Source organism: Fukomys damarensis, unplaced genomic scaffold (genome assembly GCF_012274545.1).
Source record: "Fukomys damarensis isolate Sample0158 unplaced genomic scaffold, DMR_v1.0_HiC HiC_scaffold_16, whole genome shotgun sequence".
NCBI classification, from domain to species: domain Eukaryota; kingdom Metazoa; phylum Chordata; class Mammalia; order Rodentia; family Bathyergidae; genus Fukomys; species Fukomys damarensis.
In genome coordinates, this window is record NW_022900928.1 from 15238103 (window position 1) to 15256536 (window position 18434).

Consider the following 18434-nt stretch of genomic DNA (forward strand, 5'->3'; position numbering starts at 1 on the left):
TACATAAAAATATAAAGTCGTACATAAAAAACTGTTGGGTGGGTACATAAATATTAAACAATAGAGATCTGGGTAAATATATGTTCATAATGCAGAGTATTAGGAGAGTGGTGGAAAATATTTAATACGCAAAAGTGTTCAAAACAGATACATGAAAGGGTTTTTAGAGGTTCTAATTTGCTGTGAATTTAAGTAAATCACAAATAATTTGAGCCTGTTACTTTTCCTGCAGAGCGCAGCTTTTTAAAAACACTTACTTTCTTAAATGTGGGTACTCATCCGTTCCTTTTTATTCGAAAATTAGCAATCGGTAGATGTTAAATTGGGAGCTGTATGAAGAGCTGTCTTAAACTATTTCATCTGAGGACTTACCAAAAGAGTCTCTCAAAAAGGAAAAGATACATAATTTATTTTAAAAATGTCTTTTTTCCCTCCCTCAGGTATTGTGCTCGGATCTGAGGGCACAGAAAGTCATGAGCACCCTCATGAAATTGAAAGTCTAGCGGAATAAACCAAGGAATCATAATAAAACTGAATGATCAATGACAACAGAATCTTGAAAAAGATGTACAGGCACTGAGGAAAAGGATTCCAAAGTTAAAAGAAAAGCACGTACACAAACAAGATACTCAAGAAAGGGTATATTTGACAAACACAAACGGACCACTGTTGTGTGGGCTTTTCTGTGACCTACTTCTTCTCGGTCGCACAATTCCCCAAATCTCTGTAGACAGTGAATAAGAGGTTGAGCGGCACGTTCAGAAATCCCGGTGTCGCTGGTGTCGAGGCCATCTATCCACCGGGATGAGAAACTGGCGCGAATGAGGAATTTCGCTGAGGATCCAAGAAGGGAAACACAACAGAACAACTACTATTACAGCACAGACGCCGCTCCAAACCCAGGTTTTCCCGCCAGTCTCAGTTTTTCTACCTTCCAAGGCCCCGCCCACGCCCGTGAGGTGCGCTGGGAGTTTTGAGGGAGGGAGGGCGCGGAAAACATCGATATATCTGGAATGGACTGCACTACCCTGCGCCGCCACGGTCAAAGTCACGCAGACCGCTCTGTCGATCGCCGAGCGGAAGTTTCGGCAGTTCTGCTGGATTCGCCGTTTTGCTGTAGCCTCGTATCTTGGTCCGGCCTGAACGATGGTGGGTTGAGTCCCGATCCTAAGAAGGTTTAGGGCCGAGGTCCGGTGACTAGGGGATGGTGGTCTGTCTCTCTCGTTACCCTCAGCGTGGTCCAGGACCAACGGGCATAGGAACCTCAGCCTAACAGAAGGCTCAGGCCGTGATTCAGCATCTCCGGCCTTGCCTGAGAAGTGGCTGTCGGTAGTCGGTGGGGCCTTTTCCACCCGGCTTATTTCACTTTCTACGGGGCCTCTGCAAACATTCCTTGGTCATATCATCGAGTTTGGAGTACCTTCCAAGCATTCTTGAAAGGCTTCTCTTGCTATCTTTGGGAGAGAAGAGAATAGGCACCTAACTCGGAGGCCTCCCAGCACCGTACGTGCGGATTTGACTACGATTTGGGATCTTGGATCACATCCATTTTCCTAGTGTGCTCTTCTCATTTATGTCTCCTAAATTCCTTCAGAAAGGGCTCTTTTCACTTACTTTGCCCAGTCACTTAATTACAGATGAGTATACCTAGGCTGAGGGAAGAAGGGCCCTGGGCTTCCATTGAGTCTAACACTCCAGCACTCGCTCGACAGTCTCTCCCCATAATGATTCTTCAAGTACTGACTGACTTACTTTAATAATGTTATTATAGGTGTTACTCATGGTTTTATCGCAGTAGCTATTTGTATCCACCTTTAACTTCCTGAGGATTTCTTTTTTAGTTTATTCATTCAATATATTTATTGATACAAAGCACTTTCACAAGGCACAAGTACAGTTTGAGTAGAAAGATACATCATACATGTAGTTAATCATTAAGAATAGAAAGATGTGTAAAGAACTGTGATAGTACATGTTGAAACTATGGGAGAAAAAAATGAAGAAGACGTCAAGAGATCTGAACTAATTTCAAGAAAAGAAAAGGGCCAGGGATTTAGCTCAGTGGTACTGCCACCTGCCTCACAAACACAAGGTCCCGAGTTCGATCGCTGGTACCAAAAAAAAAGGAAAGAAACGGCTTTTGACCACTTATCAGGGCCTTTTAGAAGAGAACAGCATAAGCAGAGATAGGAGGAAAAATTAATGAATATGAACATTAGCAATGATCTGCCCAAAAGGAATTCAGTGGAGAGTGGCAGGGTAAGAAGTTGGGAAGATCAGACCCATCTAATCAGCTTCTGCCTCCCTGATAAGCTCGTGGTAAAATTAGCTTGCAGTATTGAGTGTAGTAACACTATTCCATTGAGAATGCATCAACAAAATTTCTTTAATTTTGAATGGAAACACATGCAAGCACATTTCTTAATATTGAGTTGGGATTTATAATGTTCTCATTAAGTCTTGTCTTTTACTTCCAGTTTCGCAACCAATATGACAATGATGTCACCGTTTGGAGCCCACAGGTAAAAATTAATGTTTCTGTGAAGTGGTTTTTAATAGCTGCCACAGGTTTAGAAACTTGTGAGACTGTGACCTGGGGGGGGTGTTATAATCATTTTAAACACAACTATAACAAATTTATAATTAAAATGTTTCCTGATTTTAAAAATATCATTTGAGATTTATACTTGAGATTTGGGAAATCGAATTTTTAATTTATAAAAGAATCTTCTAGATCACTCCAAAATGCGTTATTTTTTTCTCTTTAGGGCAGAATTCATCAAATTGAATATGCAATGGAAGCTGTTAAACAAGGTTCTGCCACAGTTGGTCTAAAATCAAAAACCCATGCAGTGTTGGTTGCATTGAAGGTAAGAAAAACGATAAATGCATCTTCCTCCTCTAGAAAACAGAACTACCAAATGTGAATTTCACTGTGTAAACAATAAAGTTGGAAACTTATTCCTACATTTACATTGTCTCTATTTAGAGGGCACAGTCAGAGCTTGCAGCTCACCAGAAAAAAATTCTCCATGTTGACAACCATATTGGTATCTCTATTGCCGGACTTACTGCTGATGCTAGACTCTTATGGTAAGTGTGATCACGAAAAACAAAAGAAACATCCCCTTTCGTTCATATTTGATTACTTTTCTACAGAAGATCCAGATATTTTAAGAAGTTGTTCCCCAGAATATTTTGAGAATACCTTGGTGGATCAGTTAGTATTCCATTTCTTGGTTCTTGTGATAGTAACTAATAGAGTTAAACACATTAATATTAACACTTTTGAGAAGTCACTGAATAGTATACTTTTTGATGCAGTATAGTCTTTGAAGCCCTGTATGTCTAAGGTGTTGATACTTTTGTCTAACATTTAAGTATGAGCCAAACTACCTTTCATTCTTCAGTATTTACTAGACATTTATTTTTTGCAAAGCTCAATAGTGGATAAGGTAGGATATAGAGAGTTGATTCAGACATGAATCTGGTCTTTAAGGAGCTTAAAATCTAATTTATCTATAATACAAGATAGGAATTAAAACTAACAAGTAAATTTCTGTGAACATCCAGAGGAAATAGAGCATATTTCTGGTTGAGAAACAATATGTAAATGAAACAGGTCTTTGAAATCACACAGATTGAATTCTTACTTCGCTACTTAATATCTGAGATTGGGATAATTACTTAATCACTCAATTTTTATTTTCTTTTTGAAGGTTATTGATAAATAGCCTAACATGTGGGGCATTTAATACTGTCTTTCAGGTAGTGTGTGGTATGTGCTGAGGATAGGCGATAGTTCGCCAAAGCTAACTTGTTGAGTTCTTGATGTCATTAGAGAAGAAAGAATATGAATAGTGAGAACAAATGCTAATGCCATTGTTCAGGATTTTCAAGTTATATGGCCAATCCCATGCTCTTTTAAATCAATGGTATATTAAAACCATTATGGGTTTCAGCCTGCTCCTAAAAATGTGCAATGTGTTATATTATCATTTAACCCGGTTGCCTAAGATATGGTTATACTAACATATGGTTCATATTAAGAACTTTATCAATGAGATATAGTACATGTTTTTGGTACTAACTCATTGAAATTTGGTGTATATTTTGTGCTTACAATGCGTTTCAGTTTAGATAACTTTTTAATGGCTCAATACCCTCATGTGATTTGTGGGTGCATATTGGACACTTCAGTTTTAGACACCTTTTTGGACTTGATTTAAAAGTGCTGAAAAGATAGCTTGGTTCCTGTTGTCAATATTTTATCATCAGGTACTGGGTGTGTACCTCTGTAATAAATCTCTTGCCTAGCGTGCACAGGGCCCTGTGTTCAACCCCAGCACCACACACACCAAAAAAGATCAGATCGTCAGCTGTGATAGATACTAGACAAAGCATCATGAGAAGAAAAGGGCTATCTCTTGTAGTTTATCCTCTAATAAGCATGAATCCCCTTTTCCTTACCCAATGTTAATTTTGTTCAAATCTTTTCAGGTTTAATAGTGAAACTGAGCAATCTATTGTCTGGTATCTCCTGTAGAATGCTGCTTATAAAGAAAAGTAACATTGGCAGTAACATGTAAAGATGTCCTCTGCTTTGGATTCTATTATTTGCAATTGCTATATTGAGGGAATTTTAATCTGTTTTCAAGATAAAAAAGCAAAGTATTAGGTTCTTCCTGGTTCAAGACCTAAAAATTAAGACAAATTATTGTTGAAAGTGGAAATGATGAGAGATTGTCCTTTTTTCTTTGCTCAGTTTTCTCTTCTCAAGTGTTCTGAGACAGATGTTTCTAGAGCTAAGAGATAGTTTTATTTTTTATTTTGAGATAGGGTATCTATAAGTTATCCCGCCTGGCCTTGAACTTGTGATTCTCCTGCCTCAGCCTCCTGAGTAGCTGGGATTATAGGCATGCACCACTGTGCCTATCAGTTTATTTATTTTTAAAATCTCATGTGGGGGCTGAGGATGTAGCTCAGCGGCGCAGCACCTGCCTGGCAAGCACAAGGTCCTGAGTTGGATCCCCGTTACCCAGGGAAAAAAACAAAACCTCATGTGGATGTCTGGGTGTGGTGATACACATCTGTAATTCCAGCACTCAGGAGGCAGAGGCAACTGGGTCCCTGGAAGCTAAGGGCAGCCTGGGCAATAACTGAACTACATGAGTCTTTGTCTCAAAACTTTAAAAAAAAAAACTAAAAGGGGCGGGGTTGTATTTCCATGCAAAGGCCCTGGGTTCAATTCCCAGTATGACCAAAACAACCAAACGAACCTCACTTGGCCCCAGAGTTTAAAACATAAAAAAATGTATCCTTGTGGCCTTTTCTTTCTTACCCATCTGATTTCCTTCTATGGTGTAATTCATGAAAATATTTAGAAGGAAGCAAAGTAAAATCAGACTGCTTTGTTTAGGTTGGATTAGTACTCTGTAATTTAAATTACTAATTTTTCTTGTTCTTTTTTAGTAATTTTATGCGACAGGAGTGTTTGGATTCCAGATTTGTATTTGACAGACCACTTCCCGTGTCTCGTCTTGTATCTCTAATTGGAAGCAGTATCCTTTTTATGTTAGCATTTATGAATGTGAACACTAAAGAATGTGTAATTTGGTGCTTAATTTCTGTATCATAATACCGGGCTGGAGATTTAGCTGAAAGTCCCAAGTTCAATACCCGGTACAAAAAAAAAAACGAGAACCAAGACCTGTCATGTAGAGGTACAAGATCCTGACAATGAATGTAACTGTACTGTATCCCTAAAATGTACCAATAAACTCAATTAAAAAGAAAAAAAAAGTGTAACAATACATATTATAGCTATAGCTGTAAAAACTTTAAGGCATTATGTTGCTCTTTTATTAGCTCCCAATTTTAACAGAATTGTCCAGGTATCATTGATAGAGGGTGTTTAACTTTTCTTTTTGGTTCTAGATATCCCAGAGAATCTTGGTCCACTTCTATTCAAAACAAAAGAGCTTCTACATGGAAGAGATTATTTTGTTTATTGGTGCTCATTTTGGGGTTTGGTGCAAAATCAAACAGTTTGTAATGTTAAGCTAAAAAACTGTCCTATTTTATTATTTTCTTCCTGTGCATTATGCAACAATTAAGAAAGAGGCTAGAGGTGCTTTTTAATATTGTTTAATTTGAAAATAATGATGACACTTTATTCCTTGTTAGAGCAAACTCTTTAACTAATTTAGAGACCCAGATACCGACACAGCGGTATGGCCGGAGACCATATGGTGTTGGGCTGCTTATTGCTGGTTACGACGTAAGTTCATGAAGTGCTGTTATATGTTAGTGATTTTTAAAGCCAACAAGATGTTTTTGTGATTTTATTTTTAGCTCAGCCAAAATCAAGAATTATGTGGTGTACTTATTTCCATTTGTAGGATATGGGCCCTCACATTTTCCAGACCTGTCCATCTGCTAACTATTTTGACTGCAGAGCTATGTCTATTGGAGCCCGTTCTCAATCAGCTCGTACTTACTTGGAGAGACATATGTCTGAATTTATGGAGTGTAAGTGATGGCTTTGCATGGTTTAGTTTGGTTTTGCCTCCTTTGGTCTTCGTACAGTAAATAAATGTAGCATCCTAAATGAGGAAAACTCAGCAGATTAGGAGTTTTTTAAAAAGTTAAGCCCTCGAGATATTTATTGTTTCTGGCACACATACTATTTTTATTCCTTCTGGTTACCACAGTAGTTTTAATCACCAACAGAACTTTTTCATAACATACATGTATCTCCAAACCTTTATAGTTCTTCATTCATTTACTTTGAACAATGTCCCAGGTAGAATTGATGACAACTGTACCATTTGCCATTTGTAAGTTGTGTTTACAACTTTTAGTTTTCTGTGATTCTATTCCAGTTTTAAACCACAGATACATTTCTTCATTAAGTCCTTAAATACCAAATAGGAGGCAATGAAGTCATGGCAAGGAAAGATAAGAGATTTAAAATGATAAGGCAGGGTGGGGATTCAGCTCAGTGGTTCCACTGCCTGCCTCACAAGCGCAAGGATCCAAGTTCGATCCCCAGTACCCACCCCCCAAAATGATAAAGCAGGTTTTTAACTGCTTTTCTTCAGTTTGGAAAGAGAGTTAGGATCAAGGCTTTAACATTTCTCATAGTTGTCTTACAAGTTTTCATGTGATAATACAGTATTCTGTGGAGGAAATATTTGAATCTCATTGAATTCAGAGAAAAACAATTAACATTACTCAAAGTAAACTGTGTATGCGATGATAATAGGTTCGACTTTGGGGAAAGTGGGTTCTAGCTCGATGTAGTCGTACACACCTGTACTTCCCAGAACTGTGGGAGGCTGAGGCAAGATCACAGTTTGAGCTCAGCCTGAGTATCTTAGTTACTTTTCTCACTGCTGAGACAAAATACCTGACACCCAAAGTTAAAGGAGGAAAAGTTTATTTGGCTTACAGTTCAGCGTGTAATTCGCTGGCTCCAAGGCAGGGTGGCTTGGCAGAGGAGAAACAATTCATGGCAGGAAGAAAGTAGCAAAGCAACGAGGAAATCTTAATAGTGTATTTCTGCCCCTTTTATCCAAACTGCCAGGATTAGGGCGGTGCCAAACCAATCAGTGTAGTGGTTTAGTAATCACGCACCCTTAGTCCCAGCATCACACACTCTAGATTCACTCACCTCTGAAAAAGCTACCAATGACCACATTAAGCTTTGGGGGAACATCCAGACTCAAATCATTAACACTGAGTAACTTAACTCTCAAAATAAAAAGTGCTGGGGTCACAGCTTAGTGCAGAGGTCCTGGATTCAATCCCCAGTACTGACAAAAAGAAGAAGAAAAAAAAATGAAGTTATAGGATCAGCTAAGCTTGCGAAATACTAGATTGAAGTGTTTTTTGTTTTTTTTTGGTACCAGGAATTGAACCCAGGTCCTTGCGCTTATGAGGCAGGTGGCAGAACCACTGAGCTAAATCCCCAGCTGAAGTTTAATATTTTAAATAATGATAACTGGTTGGGGATTCCCATTATCATCCCCACATTTGGAGATTTATGAAGACTCATAGGACCCATCATGCACTTGTACTAAGCTTAGATTTAGAGTAGCACAAAAGAAAGCTGTGTGCAGGCTTCCTTATTCATTCTCCCTTCTCAGGAGGGGTTGCAAAGCTTATGATTATTTCTGCCAAGGGAAACTCATCAGAAACTCAGTATCTAAAATTTAACTGAGTAGTCACAGGAGCACATTCCAGTCTGGATAAGAAATTAATAAGGATTTTATTGCATCTATAGGTCATTTTGGAAAGTATTGTTCCTGTTTTAATACAGATAGTTCCCAACTTAGGATGGTTCCACTTACAATTTTTAGACTTTATGATGATATGAAAGCAGTGTGCACTCAGTAGAAAATGAACTTCACATTTTGGTCTCTTTTCCTGGGCTAGCTGTATGTGGTAAGGTAATATTTCATAATCCAAGGCAGCGAGTGACTGGTCCCAGTGAGCCACATGATTAATCATAAATGTAAACAGCTGGAACTCCACAGTGTATTTCATTGCTAAGCTGTGACATTTGGTAGGTGAGGAATATTAAATGCATTTTTAAACTTATTTTCAGTTTAAAATGGGTTTATGAGTATCTAATCCCATCATAAATCAAAAAAGCATCTGTACAGGTCTTCTGATCTCTGAACATCAGATGTTTTTCCATTTACTTTTAATTTTTTAAATGTTTTATAGTTTTCAGTATGCATGCCTTGGGTTTCTTTAAGTTTATTCATAAGTATTTTATTGGTGTTAATTGTTTTCTTTTTCTTTTTTGGTACCTGGGATCAAACTCGGGCCCTTGTGCTTGCAAGGCAGGTTCTGGAACCACTTAGCTAAATCCCCAGGCCTATTTGGTGTTAATTGTGAAGATAATTTTCTTAATTTTATTTACAGATTATTTATTGTAAGAATATTAAAATACAATTGATTTTTATGTATTGATCTTATGTCTTACAACCTTGCTGAACTCATTTATTAGTTATGGTAGTGTTACACTTTTCAAACGTTAAACTCACTTTGCATTCCTGGGAAAAGATCCACTTGATCGTGACATATAATCCCTTTTCTGTGTTGCTATATTTAGTTGTAATATTTTGTTGAGGCTTTTTGTTTCTGTATTCATAAGAGAAATTGGTTTGTAGTTTTTTTGTCATGACTGTCTGGTTTTGGTATCAGAGTTATACTGACCACATAGAGTGAGTGGCAGATCCCTTTTTATAAAAAGCAAATATAGGGACTAGCATTTCTACAGGATACATTCTATAAAACTATGATTGATGTTTGTCAATCAGAATTTTTTAGATTTTGTGGGGTTTTTTTGTTTGTTCTTTGTTACTGTGGATCAAACTCAGGTCCTTGCACTTGCAAGGCAGGCGCTGGAATCACTGAGCTAAATCCCCATTCCACCAGAATTCTTATTTAACCCAGCCAAAGAATAGGTTGGACTTAGTAATGAAATTACATTTCTTCTCATTAGAAACATGTCTTCTCATTAAATATAACAATAGTCATCAGTGTTTATTGCTATAAGAAGATTATATGACTTGTTTTAGACTTTTGGCTCTTTTTATTGTGGTAGGTTAGCGTGTAACACTACAATTTTATACTGTAGACTTCATAAATAAAAGGCATAGTATGCTAAAATGAAGAAATAATTGTTAATGTATTACATATAGGCAATTTAAACGAACTGGTTAAGCATGGTCTACGTGCCTTAAGAGAGACACTTCCTGCAGAGCAAGACCTGACTACTAAGGTAAATATCACATTTTCCAGTTGTGAATATTAACTTTACAATTTAATCTTTTACTGCATAAATATGAGTAATAGAAGAGTGTATATACTTATATTCTTTAATTTGGGGGGTGGTTGTCTTACTTATTTCCCTTAAAGCTATTCACTAAATGATCTGATTTCTAAATGTTTCTTTTTGATGTAGAGAAATAAAACTAGTAAATGTGGTATAGAATGTATTTCTCCCCCCTCCCCACTTCCGCCAAGAGAAATGAGTATGTTTGTATTCTTAATGTTTTAACAACTATGACTGTATTGAGCCTTACCATTGCCATATTCTAGGCATTTATAATATGGTGAGCACAACAAAGATCTTAGCCTTCCCTGAACATATATTCTGGTGAGAAGAGATAAGATAGTAAACACCTAAGTTAAGTATACAGGATAATAGGAGGTGATAAATGCGGTAGGAAAACCAGCTAACACTGAGAAGAATGACCAACTGGAAGCAAGAAGGTAGTGTAGCAGATGTAACTTAAAAAAGGACGAACAATGGTGTGTTCCCATGATCCCGCTACTCTTGAGGTAGAGGCAGGAGGATCACCAGAAGTTTGAGGCAAGCCTGGGCTACATATCGAAATCCTGTCTCAGATAAGAAAAGGCAAGATGACCAGAGAAGTAAGAGGGGAAAAAATGATGTGTCTTTGAAAGCAAATAAAACTTTCAACTAGAGCATTAGAAACTGCTAACAGATCAAGGAAGTTGGTTTGGCAGTAATGTCACTAAGGACTTGCCAAGACAGTCTTACTGGATGGTTCGAGGGAAAGCCTGATAGGAATGGAATCTGGAGAGAAAGGGAGAAGAGAAATTAGAGATAGCCCTTTGGAGATATTTTTGATGCAGGTCCAGAAAAATGGAGGGAGTGGTGGCTGGAAAAAGACACAGTGAAGATTTTTGTTATTTTGGTATTTTAAGATGGAAGAAATTATATTGTATCTGTTGTATGGTTCTGAAAAGTATTGAGTATGAAGGGAAGCATTCATGCAGAATAATGAGAAATAGCTTAGAGCACTATCCTTGAACACTGCACTGGTGGGAAGGTTGGCCTTAAGAGGAAAGTGGACTACTCAGTAATGAAAAAAAAAGAATCTAGAGACATAGGTACAGGAAAGAGTGGAGATACAGTGGGAGCTTATGAGTGTGCTCTTCCAGTTACTTCTCTTTTCTCGGTGAAATAGTACCAAGATTTTGAGCTTCAAGGAGAAAAGAATTAGGAGAGTTGTCTAATAGGGGAGATTGAAAGATGTAGAAACTGGAATGGTATAATCCAGAAAGAAGCCACTAAGCCCTCCTAGAGGCTAATAATTATAGTTAAAGTGATATTAATTGTCTTTATAAAGATTTTGTTACAGTCATTAGGTAATTACTATTTGACATCAATGTGAAGACTTTATACACTTCATGATCTTTTTTAAACAGTGTTGCTATAGCGTAGACCTTTAGGATTACTCATGATAACCAAAAGTGAATATTAAATCTATAACTGACAAGAGCTTACTAGTTTTCTTTTTCCTACATGTAAGTCGCTTTTAAATTCTTGAATTCAAATGCTCTATACATTTTTATTTTGTGATTTTCATCCATCATTTTATCATAAACATTTTTCTGACTTGAATAAATTTTCTTTAAAATTTTTTTTTAATTATTTTTACCATTTCCTCCCTCAGAATGTTTCCATTGGAATTGTTGGTAAAGACTTGGAGTTCACAATCTATGATGATGATGATGTGTCTCCATTCCTGGAAGGCCTTGAAGAAAGACCACAGAGAAAGGCACAGGTATATAATGGATCATAACACGAGAGACTTTAGCTCTGTCATAAGTGTTCCACTCACAACTGTGTAAATCCACCATTTTTATCTTTAATTATTGCTATGAGCTCATAACTTAAAATAGTGATAGAAAAATTGAGAACTGAATAAAGTAAAATATATAGGTATATGAAAAGCTAGCACAGCAGACATTTTTTCTCACAGTCCGTGGCTGATGGGGGCTCAGCTGAATGGTGTTTGTTTTCTGTTTGTTTTTTGGTACCAGAGATTAAACTCAGGTCCTTGCACTTGTGAAGCAGGCAGTGGAACACTGCGCCAAATCCCCATCCCTCAGCTGAATGGTACTTTTACCATTCTCACTTGGGATCTCACAGATGCTGCAGTTAGATGTGAAGTGGCACTAGAACATCCAAGATGACCACTTGTGCATCTTCTGCCCTCACCCTCTGGGTGCTGAGAGGGGCAGCAAGAAGGGTAGATCCTCTGATGGATGTCTAGACCTGTCTATGTATGTAGTCTGAGGCAGAGCCTCCCTGGTAGGGTGGTGACTCAGCTTGCAAAAAAGCTCACAAGTGCAAGCTGCCAGCCACTGGAACAGCATCATCTCTGTGCATTCTGTTGGTTAAAGGATGTCACAGGGCCTGCCCTGATCCTTTATGAGTGGGGACTGGGAGAAATGTTTGTTGGGAACCAACTTTGTACATGGTTAGCTCTTCATAAATGATGACAAAAGCATCAAGGAGTACTAGTTTTAAAAAAATTTTTAAAAACCAAAAGCATTGGTGAATCTTAGGTAAAATATGAATCTTTTTTAGAATATGCAGACTTGTAAAAGACACTGTTAGCTGGACTTGGTTGCACACACCAAGCCCAGCACTGGGGAGGCTTAAGTGGATTGCTGTAAAATTATGGAATTGTTCGATGATTTAGGGGTTTCAGAACTGAAATTTATATGTATTTTCAAGATAATACCAACGCTTTTTTCTCATTCTTTTTTTTTATAATATAATATTTGTGATTGGGAACATATATTGATCAAGTGTTCATTTTACATTGTTTTTTCCTCTTAAGCCTGCACAACCTGCTGATGAACCTGCAGAAAAAGCTGATGAACCAATGGAACATTAATAAGCCAGTCTCTATATGTATCATCAAATGTGTAAGAATGCAGGAACACATACTGATGAGAGTAATCTAAACTATGAACCAAAAGCTGCAGTGTTGAATGGTATGTCTTAGGAATCAGTCCACATGTCTTTTCCAACCAACCTCTCTGAAACCCTATAATGAGGTGCATTTTTCTTTAAGGGGGCCTGTGTAATCATTTTCTAAAAAGTATAGGTATACCATTGTTTTTATATGAAGAAAATAGTGTCTTTGCAGTTTTAAAGACAACTGTAAAATAAAAGTGTTTCACTTCCTGGTGTGTTGATTTTTTTTTGTTTGTTTTTTAAGTAGTTTCAACTATGAAAATTGAGATTACAGCTAGTCATTTGACATGTTTGCCAGATTATATTGCCTTGTTTTAAGCGTATGGGAAAGTATCTGTTACCTACTACTGTTACAGAAACTTTCCAGTGAATAAAATGACTGCATAAAAATCTATGGAGATTTGGTTCAGGATACAAATTTCACTATATAGATTTGGAGATTATTCTATTTAAAAACTAACAAACAGGGTCCTGGATTTAGCTCAGTGTGCCCTCCTTGTTTGATCCCTGGTATGGGGGGGGTACAAAAAAACCTGAAAAACCACAGCTTTCCAAAACTTGTAGTTAAGATTGCGGTGGGGGTGTAGTTCAGTAGTATGATGCGTGCTTAGTTCACCATAGGTGGATTCAATCCTTGGTACCAAAAAAGGAAAGAAAGTAGCAAGGTAATTAGCATTTGAACTGGTTTTTTGTTTGTTTTTTTCCTTGTCCAGCCAGCAGATGGCAGAAACTCACAATCTCAGATCTCTAGACACTCAGGAAAAACAAAAGGAACATTTAAATCTCAGCTCTTATTCTGCCCAGCTCCATCAAAACATAATCATATGCTGCCTCTGTTATTCCCATGAGCTGTATACTCAAGCATTGCAGAACAGTTTTTGTCTGAGATCATGCAAAATTACAGGAAATCATTTTTAAAAATCCAAAATTCTGGGCTGGGGATTTAGCTCTGTGCTGCTGCCGCATGCCTTGCAAGCGCAAGGACCCAAGTTTGATCTACGGTACCAAAAAAAATAAAAATCCAAAATTCTGATACAAGAAAGACTAAAGGGTTACTTTATTCTCTGAGATAGTATATCTTTTTAGAGAGGAGAGCCTTAAACATGGTAATCTAGAGTTTAGAGCTAATTCTTCTGATGAGCTTCTATTTATTAGCTTTGAACATGTACCCCTCTTAGGGAAACTTTTGGAAAATTGGATTCAGTGGGAGAATTTAAGACATTTGTAAATTGGAAAATTTATAAAATGTTTTTTCAGATTTCCCAAAATATGAAAAGCTTTGGTTATTAAAATCTGTTAATTCTTGAAGGGAAATGGGAAAAGAAACTCTAGCAGTCTTGAAGGAAAGACTTCTCAGTGCACATGGGAATGTGTGAGGTGTCTGTGTGCTTTGGTGGTAGTGTCAAGGATCTGCCATGTAAGCTTGTGAATAGGCCAGAAGAACCATGTGGCTGTTTGAACTATAATAAAATTGCATCAAGCACATAAAAAAGATAAAACCGAACAGAGAGACCTTTCCCTCTTCCCTCTGCACGGTGGCTGTGTACAGTGGGGAGGGAGCATCGTGGGCAGTTGGTGAGTCTGCTCAGGTGGGTCTCTTCCGCTCTGAGCCTTTCGCTGACTGAGCTGCTTTGCTGAGTGATTAAAATTACCATTTTTTTGTATGTATTCCCTAAATGTAAACTATTTGGCTGTAACTCAGCTGGGAGGAACAAAAAACCTTTGGGCACAATTTTAGAAGTTTTTGCAATATGTGGTTTAGTCTTGCATACTGACTTTATATTTCTTTCACCTTTTTAAAAAAGTTAATACATTTGTGACACATAATAAATACATTGTTGTCAATTGGTACTAGGCATACTGTATCTTAGTCCTTTTTATTCCCCTTTCCTCTCCCTTCTCCCTACATCCATAAATCCCATCTACAAAAGGTCTACCTCCATTTCCTACTGTCTTTTATTTTGCTCTATCAATTTTTTTACATTTTTTTCCCCTTTATGTTTTTGTTTGAGACAGGGTCTTGCTATGTAGTTGGGGCTGGCCTTGAACTCACTATTTAGCCCAGGTTGGCCTCAAATTTGCAGTGGTCCTTCTGCCTCAGTCTCCCAGGTGCTGAGATTACAGGTGTGTGCCACCATGCCTGGCTCTCAGTTGTCTATACTTTGGGTTTCTCTTTTTTTTCTTCAATTTTTAGTTTTTATTAGTACATTTTTTGAAGTATGCAAGGATCACATTCCTTTTGGAAAGTTGATACATGTATATATCACCTCTCATTTCTCTCTTTTTTTGGGGGGTGGTACTGGAGATTGAACTCAGGACCTTGCATGGCGCCACTAAACTAAATCCATGGCCCCCCAATTCTCCCTTCCCTTGCACCCTCTCTCCATCTCAGTCCCCTTCCCATCTGAAAAAGATGTCTCCTTATTTCCCATTGTCTATCTTGTATTTTGCTCTTCATGTACATTTTTATTTCAGGCTTCTCATATAACAAACCCTACACTATTTAAACGTCTGGTTTGTTTCACTTCATATTATGGTCTCAAGGTGTATCCGTTTTCCTCCAAATGACTTTTTTTCTTTATTGCAGAGTAGTACTCCATTGTGTATAAGTACCATATTTTTTTTTTTATCCATTCATCTGTTGGTGGACATACAGGCCTCTTCCAAGATTGAGCCATTATGAGATGTACTGCTGTAAAAATGAGTATACATGTATCAATAATACAGCTTTAACTTTTGAGAAGATACCTACAGGTGGCTGGAATGGAATTTCTAGTTTTAGTTTTTACTTTGGGTTTCTTATATAAGAGAAACCATGCCATATTTAATCTCTGATTTATTTCACTTGTCATGGTCTCAAGGTGCACCCATTTCCCTATGAATACGTCAGAGTTGCCATTTATGGTTGGTAGTACTCCACTGCACCCTACCCTGCTTTAGTACTTAAAATTCTCCCTGCCGCAATAAGACTCGACCTCATTCCCACGCTCATTGTGATGCCCTCTTTTCTCTAGTTTGTTATACTCTGTCCATTACTTCATTTAATCTGTGTTGAATAATTATAAACAAGATTCCTAGTGCCCTAATATATGCCTTTTCATATTTTAGTATTTACTAACTCAGAATTGTGATTAGACTAAAAGTTTAACACAGTGGGCTACTAAAGTGGATACAGTTAATCCTATGCCATACTGGCTATAAACTGCAGTTTTCTTATTGCTCAGTCTAATCTTTTTACTTTGGTCTCATTTCTTGCTGAGAGACTGTCACTTCTTGGTAATTAAGTAGGCTTAGAAACCAGATAACTATATTTGTGAAGTTTCCATGTTAAAAATGAATGCATGGAAAGCAACCCAATTCTGGGTCCCCTCCTGACTCAGGAGCTCTCTCCCTCAATAAAAAGTCTCTTAACCCCCCCACACACACAAAGAATGCATGGAAAGGAACGACCTGTTGGAGCATACATTTTGGATTGATCTCAGGAAATTATGCTGTGTAAAAGAAAGCCAATCTCAAAAGGCTACATTGTATAATTCCATTTATATAACATTGAAACGGCAAAAGTCACATACAGAAAGAACAGATCAGTAGTTGCCAGGGGTTGTAGAAGGAAGTGGCAGAAACTATGAAAGCATGAGGGGTTATTGTGAAGCAACTATTGTGTATCTTGATAAAATTGTCTACAAATAAATACATGTATGCCTATAAAACTAGTGAAATCTGAGTAGAATGAACTATATGTCAGTTTCCTGGATTTTACATTGTATCATAATTATGCAAGATGTTAACAGGTGAAGACATATAGGATCTCAGTAATCATGTCACCCTACAGCTATCCTGGTGTTTTGGTTTTTTTTTTTAAATAATTCACACAGGCCAGGAATTTAGCTCAGTGGCACCACGTCTGCCTCGAAAGCTCAAGATTCTGAGTTTGATCCCTGGTACAAAAAAAAAAAAAAAAAAAAAAAAAATTGCACAGCCCTACACGTGTCGGTCAGTAGGCATTGCCCAGGAAAAGGGAAAGTGTGTGGCCAGAGACTGGTACATGAAAGCTAATTAAAGCAGCGTCATAATAGCCCCAACCTGGAAGCTGGAACACCTATTCACATGAGGACTGGATAAACAACAGAATGTTATGCAGTGCAAAGGCATGAACAAGCATTATCAGGACAATGTGAATTGATCTCAAAGTAATTATGTTGAGCAAAAGAAGGAACAACAGAGTTTGTGCTGTGCAATTTTTATGCATAATTCTAGAAAATGCCAACTAGTTTATAGTAATAGGAAACGGACTGGTGTTTGCCCAGAAATGGGGCGCAAGGAGTGGATAAGAGGACACAATAATTACTTTTAGTAGTGATGGGTATAATATTTTGATTATGATGGTTATTTCATGGTTAAAGTTTCTCAAATTTTGTGCTCTAAATGTGGACGGTTATGGTGTGTCCACAACACTTAAGCAGACACAGAAAATCAAAGATAAAACACAAATGGACACCATCTCTGCTCATATTTTTAGTTTAATAGGGAAAAAAATCTTTACTGAAAAAACGCACAGAATTAGAGGCGCGCTCTTAAACTACTATAAGCGTGTGGCCTTCGAAGTGACAAACGTATCAGATCTCTGTATCCAAGATGTATTGCTTAATCCTTCAAGGGTCTGTCATTAATAGTAATTGACCAGAAAACGAGGTAGGGAGCAGAGGGTGGGATATGGAACTCCAAATGGGCAATAGAACTGTTAACTGGTCTTTGGAGATGGAAAAACTTCTTTAAAAATGACTTTTGCCCTTTAAACATAAAATGTTTAATCTACTTGGTGCTCGGAAAGGATGTCGAAAGGGACCATTGCTAAATAAAGAGCAGAAAGTGCACCCATGTAACGTTTGATATTCAAGCAACCGCAGCTCAACCACAAAGAGGCTCGAGAGAGATGGAGATGTTAAGAACTGAAATGTATCTTCGTATTAAAAGAACAGAAAAAAAAAACCAAAGGAAAAAACCCGAAATTCGTTTCCCAATAGTAATTCGTTATCTTCTCAATTTATTAGGGAGCAAACAAGAAGAGTCCAGCTCGCACCTCCGCGCTCTTTTCGTCTGGACCGCGCAGCCCAGTCAAATTGTTTCCTTTCTGTCCAAACCCCTCCTCCTTTTATTCGAATTCCTGGAATAATTTCCAAGTGTCGTTTAAACGAGGACAGCGCTTAAATCAACTCTTGGCTTACAAGGAAAACAAACATGTGCATCCACCTACTCTGCGACCTAACCAACAGTGGAGAGGCGAAACGGCACGCTCGCAGCGCGCACCCGCAGGACGGAGAAAGTATGTCCTTTCTGAGTCGCCGTAGAGCCTAGGTGGCTCTGGCTTCAGTCGTCTCTCCACCCCCTTCCACGTCAGCCACGGACTCCGGATCCGTCGGCGCTGCAGCTGGTGGGAACCGCGGTGGACGGTTCTGGGGTTCCCCCAACCGCTGCCCCTCGAAGCTAGGTAGCAGGCCCTGAGCCCCCAATAGCAGAGGCGTGGTGGGCTGCGCAGAGTCGGAAGAACCGGCTCTCCCGCCCAGGCAGTCGCGGAACCGGAGCGTAGGCCGCTCGCGTCTCGGCCTGGCTGAGGCAC

General features: G+C 38.2%; 2 protein-coding genes across 2 annotated transcripts in view; both read left to right on the forward strand.

The window, feature by feature from the left end:
- Positions 1–1049: 1049 nt before the first annotated feature.
- Positions 1050–12812, forward strand: Psma1 (proteasome 20S subunit alpha 1). The gene is made up of 10 exons (XM_010615219.3): positions 1050–1149; positions 2478–2522; positions 2769–2870; positions 2990–3093; positions 5473–5561; positions 6210–6280; positions 6402–6531; positions 9717–9796; positions 11502–11612; positions 12678–12812. Exons 1-10 carry the CDS (start codon positions 1147–1149, stop codon positions 12732–12734), a joined length of 792 nt encoding a protein of 263 aa, XP_010613521.1. The 5' UTR covers positions 1050–1146; the 3' UTR covers positions 12735–12812.
- Positions 12813–18193: 5381 nt separating this feature from the next.
- The window catches only part of Copb1 (COPI coat complex subunit beta 1), a 40520-nt gene continuing 40279 nt past the window's right edge, over positions 18194–18434 (forward strand). Inside the window, exon 1 of the mRNA XM_010615220.3 lies at positions 18194–18305. The gene's annotated coding sequence lies outside the window, so the exon portion shown is untranslated. The remainder of the gene's footprint in view (positions 18306–18434) is intronic.